This window comes from Kryptolebias marmoratus, linkage group LG21 (assembly GCF_001649575.2).
Source record: "Kryptolebias marmoratus isolate JLee-2015 linkage group LG21, ASM164957v2, whole genome shotgun sequence".
Taxonomy (NCBI): Eukaryota; Metazoa; Chordata; class Actinopteri; order Cyprinodontiformes; family Rivulidae; genus Kryptolebias; species Kryptolebias marmoratus.
This window is the reverse complement of record NC_051450.1, coordinates 14603200-14611936: the sequence shown is the minus strand read 5'-3', so window position 1 is coordinate 14611936 and position 8737 is coordinate 14603200. Positions and strand designations below refer to the sequence as shown.

The 8737-nt window shown below is 45.4% G+C and overlaps 1 protein-coding gene across 2 annotated transcripts in view; it reads right to left on the bottom strand.

Annotated features, from left to right (window-relative positions):
- dlgap1b (discs, large (Drosophila) homolog-associated protein 1b) overlaps positions 1 to 8737 on the bottom strand; it is an 87797-nt gene that overhangs the window by 3771 nt on the left and 75289 nt on the right. For both annotated transcript variants that reach the window (XM_017406749.3, XM_017406750.3), the window contains exons 7-10: positions 4504 to 4874; positions 4341 to 4420; positions 1196 to 1611; positions 49 to 140 (exon numbers count right to left, since the gene is read on the bottom strand). In XM_017406749.3, the coding sequence (XP_017262238.1) occupies positions 49 to 140; positions 1196 to 1611; positions 4341 to 4420; positions 4504 to 4874 (959 nt within the window). The remainder of the gene's footprint in view (positions 1 to 48; positions 141 to 1195; positions 1612 to 4340; positions 4421 to 4503; positions 4875 to 8737) is intronic.

The window sequence follows — 8737 nt, the reverse complement described above, 5'->3', positions numbered from 1 at the left end:
GGGGGGGGTGGCTTGTGGGGAGCATGCAGAGGATGAGGTGACACATACCAGATTCTCCTCACACAGCTCCCGGAACTGCTGGAACTTCTGGGACATCAGCAGCTGGGCACTCCCCACTGCACTGCGGATCTTCCCCAGGACTGCAGGAAAAACACAGATGCACATGCATGCACACACAAACACAAACACACACACACACAGGCGTTCAACAATGCAATTACTCACAGAGCTGCATACTGCAGGCGTGCTGCACCACTCACAGAGGGAGATGCATCAGTAATGTAACAAGAAAGTGAAAGATTTGCTGAAATCTCCGCTCCTCCCCTCAAAAATGTAAATCACTGAATATTTACAGTACGTGTAGATGAGTCTTTTCTTGTCAAAATCTTGTGCAAAACTGTCTCACAAAAATGTAAAACGTGTGGTTTGGCAGGTTGTTTTTTTTAGATCAGGGACAAGGGACTGCATTACCAGATTCCACCGGTTAAAGCAACAGATTTGTTTGTCTATGGAAAACCACTGCAGATGCATGCAACACACCACATAAAGCCTGTGGAATCAGAAACTGTGAGGGGGAGTAATGAATCTGCAGTAAGTCTTCAGCCCCCTCAGGATATGTGTGTGTGTGTGTGTGTGTGTGTGTGTGCACGGCTGGTAGCGTGGGATCTGGGAAAACATAACCTTGAGACACTCTCCTTCATTCTCTGTGTCTTGTGTGAGAGTCTCTTGCCTGGAACCAAAACACTAGCTGCATAAGCGATGACATGTTCGGTAAAGCATGAAATCAGCTGCACAGTTAAGGACAGGTAAAAATACAGCAACTACGGCCGCGGGCTTGTTTGTTCAGACTGCTGTGACCACGTGAGTTTATGTGTGTAAGGCATCCTTAGACGCAAGCAGACAAGAACCGCTCGCTTCAAGATCAAATAGTTGCCTCGAAGGAGCTCTGAGAGAACTCTGTTTGTGTGAGAGATCATTACACAAACTAGAAGACACGTGTGGTTGCAGCCAGCAGTGGCCTATTGATAAGTATGCATGGTATGTCTGTGGAGGCCAGAGGCCTCAGACAGGAACAAGCAGCTATTGTGGTTCAATAGCAGGAATGCCAGCACTCTCTAAACCAGGCAAGGATAGGAGGATTAAAAACAGACATAATATCACTGTATAACAGTTTTTTTTTTTTTGTCTAACTTACTCTCATCAGGCAGCTCATTCTCCGTCTCGTCCTGCTCCATTTGTCTGCACCAGCCCTCCATGCGTTCTGTCTCGGCTTGCAGCAGCTTCAGGAACCAGCGGCCGTCTCGGGGGCACACCGATCGGCTGATGGCCTCCAAAGCCTCCACCTCCGGCTCGGGTACGGCGTCCATCCAGGGGTCCGGAGGAGGCAAGATGGACGGGTCAAAGCCCACCTCCCCGTACTCGTCTCCGGCACAAGCGTGGTAGTGGTTCCCCGAGCCCTGGATGCTGACCGTAGAGGTCGCGGCATCTCGGGAGTGCTGGCGTGGCATGGTGGCACACTGGCGCGGCGGCAGCTCGGGGGCATTTGTCGGGTCATTGAGATCCGCCTGTACGGCTGTGGTCACGCTGTTGGACCGGGTCATCCTGCGGTGACTAGAGGAGAACGCAGAAACAAGGATGGTTGTGAAAGAGGTTGTTTTACTTATTTTCTCTTATCAGTAAATAGATTATTAACACACGCTTCCTGGGAGCGCTCCCTGGAGAGGAAAACTGAAATCATGATCAGAGCGATCCCGTCGCTGATAGTGATGAATGGCTTTTGTAGTGCGGAACGTCTTTTCTGTGGGTGGGTGTTTTGTCACCTGTCTCATTCAGAAGCAATAGACTGTGCAAACATCTGTCACACCACAAACCCTGCTGTAAGGCCTGATGGGCACACACACAAACACAGCACAGGCATAAAAACACACCCATTCACACACCTGGGATTCTGCCATGTACTATTTGGCTGCGAGACGTTGTGCCGCTGCCTGCCAGGCTCTGCTAAGTCCTCTGTAACTTTGTGAAACGGCAGAAACATTAACACACATGTGCAAAGATTAAATAAACACACACAGTTGGCTATGTTTCGTAGGGCTTCTCACCGGCTGAGTAATAAATGGAAGACTGGAGGAATGCGACTTACTGGTTTGCATGGCGGTCATGGACTGGCCAGCTTACAGTGAGCTGACTGGACAAGCCAACAGCTGAAAATGCTTACTAATATGTTGCTGCTCAACATGTAACACCGTTAATAAACAGATTTAAGGGCGAATAGAAACAAATCAGTGCCAATTTGTGCTTAAAACATGCCTTCTCCTACAGTTACGACAAACTGGAATAAAGAGCCTGGGAAATGAACTCTCATCAAAACACGAGCACAATCCTTTTCACACAAGACCAGGCAGCTTGACCTGCCAGCAACACATGAAAATGATCACAGCCCATCTCGGGACAGACACTCCTCCAGAACCATTCATCTTTACTTCCCCTGTCCCCCCCCCTTCATTCATCCCTCCTCTGCTGTGAACAACAGAAAGAAACCAGAAATGAGGGAGTGGCATCGGACAGATCAAACAGGGAGAGAGAGAGTGTGTGTGTGTTTGTGTGTTCTTTAATGTGTGCATACCAGCAGCCCCGTGTGTGCGAGTATGTGTGAGGAGCAGTTAAAGAATAACTCCGGCGAGCAGGTGTTCAGTTCTAATGACCTCAGCTTGCTTTCTATCAGCCTGCGAACAACTTCCTGCAGGGGCAGGAGGAGGCAAGGCCAAACACAGCCCAGACAGATACACATACATATCAATAGCCAGGATGCAAGGAAGATGTAGGGCATTTAAAGTGGAAAAAAAACCCCGTCAATTCTGAGACAGTGATGAAGAACTGTAAAATCTAAGAAAATATGCAGGGGGAAGTAAAGACAAAAATAGATCATGTTCTCATAAAATTCAAGCTTTAAATCATCCTCAAAGTACTGCTTTTTAGTATTCTTTTAATTTCCGAACACTTTTGTGTTTTTTTTGTTTGTTTGTTTAATTTTGTTTCATTAAGAATGACAAAAACTGAAAGTTTCAAAGAATTTGACTATACGGTTAGTTGACAATACCTTATTTGTTTAAAATGAAATGAAAAAGAAAGGACTGAGATGTCTTGCTTATTTAATAGATATTTGCAGATTTTTCCAACTCTAAATGTGAAGTCAGATCAACAAAGAAAGGAAGGGAAAATAAAAACAGTTTTTATATAAGATAGGACGTTTGTTCATATCTTTTACAGCCTGTTTACGATACACCTGTTGTTCCTAGAACACCTAGTAGGGGGTGATTATGACATACAGCTCCTCTGCATAAATCGTTAAACACACACACACAGAAGCAGAGCCAAAGGTAATTGGCACTAGAACCGGGAGTCTAATTTAGGGGGCAGACGCCTACAAAAACACATTCATACATGAAGCATGCAAACAGGTAACCGATCTAGCATTCACCAGCAAAAAGTACAGTCCAACACACCCTAAACATTAACCAGAAAGAAAAGCACAGGCTGCGGTGCTGCATTAACACCCCAGCCTCAACAGACCAGAAGGTGTCTGGGTGAGTTAATATTTGGCTTGGCGACTCACGGCAATCCAAGCTTCGTCAATCAGTCGAGACCTCCCTCTCTGAGAAATCCCCCCGCACATTCCCTGACACTGTTCATGTGTGCGTTTTAAAGTGCTGGACTCAGCCCTTGCTGTGACCTTTGATTAAAGCTGATCTCCCTTTGAATGCCAGAAACAAACAGCACCTTGACTACGGAGCAGAAACACGCGCTGTGATGCTAAACCGCTCAGCTTTTCTCAGCGAACAGAAAGACACTGTATTGAGACAGTGAATGAAAGGAGGACAAAGAAGCCATAAATGCCTCCGTGCTTTATCAGAGGCCTTGGTTATGAAACAGTCTGAACTAGGCTGCCTGTCCTGGAACCATGAGCGTGCTTTTGACAGCACCCTGAACCAAACTGTCTCTCTCCTCCCTCCTAAACATATACAAACACACAGGCTCAAAGAAGCCTGAATCACAATACGTCAAGCAACAGATGGCTGTCAACTCGCCCCCTCCACCTTCTCAACTGCACCACATCCTCTAGCCCAGCTGTCGCTTGGGGCCCCTGGCTGAGCGGACTCTGACGCCAACCTCTCTTGAACTGGGGACAGCTGCTGAGGAGTCCCCAGTGTAGGAGGGAGGGGGGACGGGGGACGGGGGGAGAAACTTTTAGTGCACATTACCAACCCCTTTCTTTTCCCATGAGTCTCCCTCGTCCCTCCCTGCAGACTTATCCAGTTTCACTTTGCGTCTCTACTCACCATCGCTCATCCTCCACCTGAATTCCTATGGATTGGAATTTAGACTGTTCCTCTGTCGGCCCTTCTTCCTCTGGCTCCACCTAACAAGAAGGAAGACACTGTCACACTGCAGCCAGGGTCATCTTTAGGATTCAGGATTTTGACCGAAAGCTCATCCACGAACCTGGATCCCGATGGAGAGGCACTTGCGGAGCGCTTCTCTCTGCACCTTGCTGTCAGCAGTGACGGTGGTGGCGGTGGCAGTGATGGTGATGGTGCTGTTGGTGACGTGCTGGCTGGCGGGGCCGTGCACCTGAGCGTTGGCTGCCTCTATGGCCGCCGTCAAGGCCTTCATGCTGTCGATGCTCTCGGTGGAGTTGGATAGGCCCGGCTGGGAGCTGATGCCCGTCCTCTGGCCGGAGCCCCCGTCCATGTAGGCGTCCTGAGCGGACTCCGTGCTGCTTTGGGCTGTGATGGAGATGAACGGTTTGGATGGCGTGGTTCTTGGTGGGACAGGGGGAGGCGTCTTTTTGTATGTGGTGATGCATGATGATACTGCAGAGAAGAAGCAGAAAAAAAACACATTAAAAAAATACAGCAATCTATTAATTTATAAAAAGCAGTTCAGATCTTTTAAAATGAGGTTCCCTTTAAAAGATATGAACAATTAATATCTTACTTGTTGTAGATATCTCCTAAAACAACATGAGTTTGAAGAAATAGAGTTTAATTCTGACCATAGAGACGAGCCATCGTAAAACAACTCAAAACTTTATAGTGGTTTATGCAAACATTGTTTTATAAACCTTTATATTGCAGACAATCTTACATTACACAGTTTTTTGCACATTGCAAGTGCAAATAGTGGCAGCAGTAGCTACCTGTACCACTTATGGTGCAGACTGGGACACTTACAGCAGGAATATTATAATATTTCTGCCAAAATAACCATGTCATGCAAAACTGAAAGAAATGTAAAGATTTATAAAACAGAGATCACGTGAGCCGCTATGAAATGTTTGAAAAACCTTTTCTCCAAACTGAGGTCATGCAAAAGGTAAGATTGAGGCAATTTGGCAAAGATATCAGATCACCATTCAATTTATTCTTTTTTTTTTTTTTACACTTTTTTTATTATTATTATTGTTTTTGCATTAATCCAACAAAAAGGTTTATTCACACCTACTCTTTAAATCAAATGGTAGTTGATAAATGATAGTTCTCCCCAAATTCTGGACTTAAACTTTTTTTTGAACAGTGCCACACTTACAGCTTCACTAAACCAACACCGATGATGGTGAATAAGCAAAACACAATTAGAATTTGTTCACTGTGAATACTTTGGACAATAACTTGCTTTATTGTTTAAAAATGGACTTCATCAAAAGACCCCATCTGAAAAAACAGGGAACAGGCAGAGAGAAGTATTTGCAACTTTTCCCCTACGTAATGTAAAAACTGGTTGAAGTACACAAACTGCCATAAAGATACATTTCAACTACTTTCCCTCCAGTCACGTTGCTTGTTTTTCCAACAACATCTGGCAAGGCAAGTATCCTCTTTTGATGCACATTCAGAAGTTTATGTCTAGTCATTCTGTCAAAGAAGCGTTCCGCTGTATCTCTATAACTTTAATGCAAGACTCCCACTTGTGTCAAAGGGTTAATATTGAAAACAAATTATAGAAAAGTACTAAAAGGAAGAAAAATCCATGTGGGATCAAACCTATAAAGCTTGATTTACTTCTGAGATATTCTTTACTAAAACTGAAATTCTACTCCAATGTGATTTTAATGAATTACATGTCTGATTTTAAATATAAAGCCATATATCTTAACAGGTTCTAGTTACATATATATTTATTGTTGTTTTGACATATATACGTGTCTTTTAAAAACTTTTGTCCAAGCCTTGGAGTCAGACAGTAGATTAGAGTCAACTTTGACAAATCAGATCTGCATCTATAATAGGATTAGTATGTCAGCTACTTGACCCACTGATCTAGATGGTTAAGCTCTCCCCACAGTCACTGTATCTAAAACAATTTGATAGTGCTCACTACATTGATGGCTGCTTAAGAGCTTTGCTTTTGATTGCACAAATAATTAACACAGAGGGGAAATGATCCACAGATATCAGCCACAGAGCTCCGTGTACTCCAAGTAAATAACTACAGAGAAATATCAGCAGCGCTGGCACTCAGTACCACACTCATACTTTCTGTCAGCATTCTCTCCTTCTCATGTTACAGCCACAGGTCCTGTGCAGACAATGGAGGCTCTCACACACCCTGAGTCAGAAGCCCGTCTATAGAAACACGCTAACAGACAAAGAAAACACAGCCTGTCTACAGAGAGACAGAAACCAGCCATCTCCTAACAACATTATGGCTTGGAATCTCCTTCCCGCACTGGTGCTGTCATCAAAAGTAGGTTGCGCTCCCCGTGCTCACGGCAGCAAAACTAGGGCAGCGGGCTCCTGGATCTCTTTAATCCCTACAAAAGACAAACATCCTCCCGAGGTGAGATAGGGACAGAAAACCGTTGCCAACCACACCCAGCACTCGTAGCCATGTCTAAAACTATTACAGAGGGCTCTTGTTTGTTTTGCCTTCTCACCGACAGCGCTATGAAGAGGCCTTAACGTTACTGGAGGTGAACAGAGGGCTGACTTCATGCTTTTGGTTTATCATCCACCGGCCTCCAACCGCCCTCCCACCTCCCTCTTGATTGGATGATTGCAGGCAAGATTTCAGTCAGGTTTTGACAAGCTGGTAAGTATTCAAGTGGACTGCACCGAGATGAGATCACAAGGTTGTTAATGTGGTACACCAAGCCACAAAAAAGGCTGACTGTATATTCTCCCGCAGATGAATGACACATGTTCTACTGAGATACAATGGAAGGAGGAAAAGCTGCCAAAGCCATAACAAGGGGAAAATCAAGTGAGCATACCATGATGTGCACTAAAGCCTCATAATCATCGGGGCAATTATTATCAACGAGCACATATATTCACACAGAGGGTAAGGGCCTGGCTTCTATTATTCATAGAGGTTTAAAGGATAAAATGTCAGCTATTCCTGAAGTAATCTGAAAGTCACATGTGAGTGTTTGTGATTGTGTGTCGACGCTCCTCTCTGGCCCAAAGAAGAGTTAAAGAGGGTTTTCATCCGCTCAATAAAGCAATATTTGAAACCGGAGACGCAGTGCAGTGTCCCACCTAGCTGTCAGGGTGAGAGCCAGAGACTCCAGAGAATGACAGGGGTTTCGAATGCCAACGCAGGTTAAGTAAACACACCCAAGAGTCAGAACACGCACGCACGCAGGCACACACACACACATATATAGAACACTGACACAACCTTGCTTAATGTTTCAGCTTCTCCACATCAAGAGAGACCGCAGACTTCCTGACGATGATACGCTCTCCATCCGTCAGGAGCTGCTGTCAGTGTACCACCCGGTGCCAGGAACTGTGTTGGATTTGACTTTTTTGTTAGAAAAGCTTCCAGTGATGAAAGCAAGTGGGTTTCTAAAAATTTGTTCCTGCCCGACTAAAGTGAGAGGAAAACAACTGTCCCGATAAGGCAGGGGTCAGGTTTCCAGTTTCCACCAAAAAATGATAAGGAAACAGTTTGATCCTCCTGCTGCCATGAAAGACAGCTACACTGCCCTGCACTCCCACACATCCAGTCAAGGACAGAGGGAAGGAGGAATTTGATACACGTTTCCACTAAACCCTTGAAGAACGAAAGTGGGAAACTTTATTCGAATGTAGTTTGGATTACAGAAGAAGAAAGATTTACTTGTATGCAAAAGAAAAGGACAATTTCCTCGCTTAATGGAAATGGGGTTGGGGAATTTCATTTCTTCTCCCCTCACAGAGGTAGTTGCAGCCTGCTGGGAGCATTGTCATCCCAAAGAAGACGGGAGTTTGTGAATGACAAAATTCTAGTGGCCCTCTGCCAAATCCCTTTTTTGACAAATGCTTCAAAAGTCCCATGCCGACAAGTTGGTGTGAATAGCAGCTCTTCTTGGCGGAGCACTCTCCCCACCCCTGGCTTTGATAATATCAAAGAAAAACCATCTTCCCTCCCCCGAGACAAAGCAGCCTCCATTCATTTTTCCAGCCCTCTGAACAAAAACAGACTTGCTGCCCACCTCTCGGTTCGACTCTGCTGGCCACCGTGTCCCACTTGTGCGTCTGCAAAGGTGTTTCCTTCATTTTAATCACCGTGTTCGTGTCACAGTGGGACAGATTGAAAGCAGGCAGCTGCCTTGTAGCCTCCAATCTGTAGATCTGTGATGGGCCACTTCAAAGAGCAGATGGTTCGGTTTAAGAGGCGAGCCGAACAGCGGCGGGCTCCCCCGTGCGGAGGCCAAGCGCAAATCCACTGCCATCCAAACAAACACAAA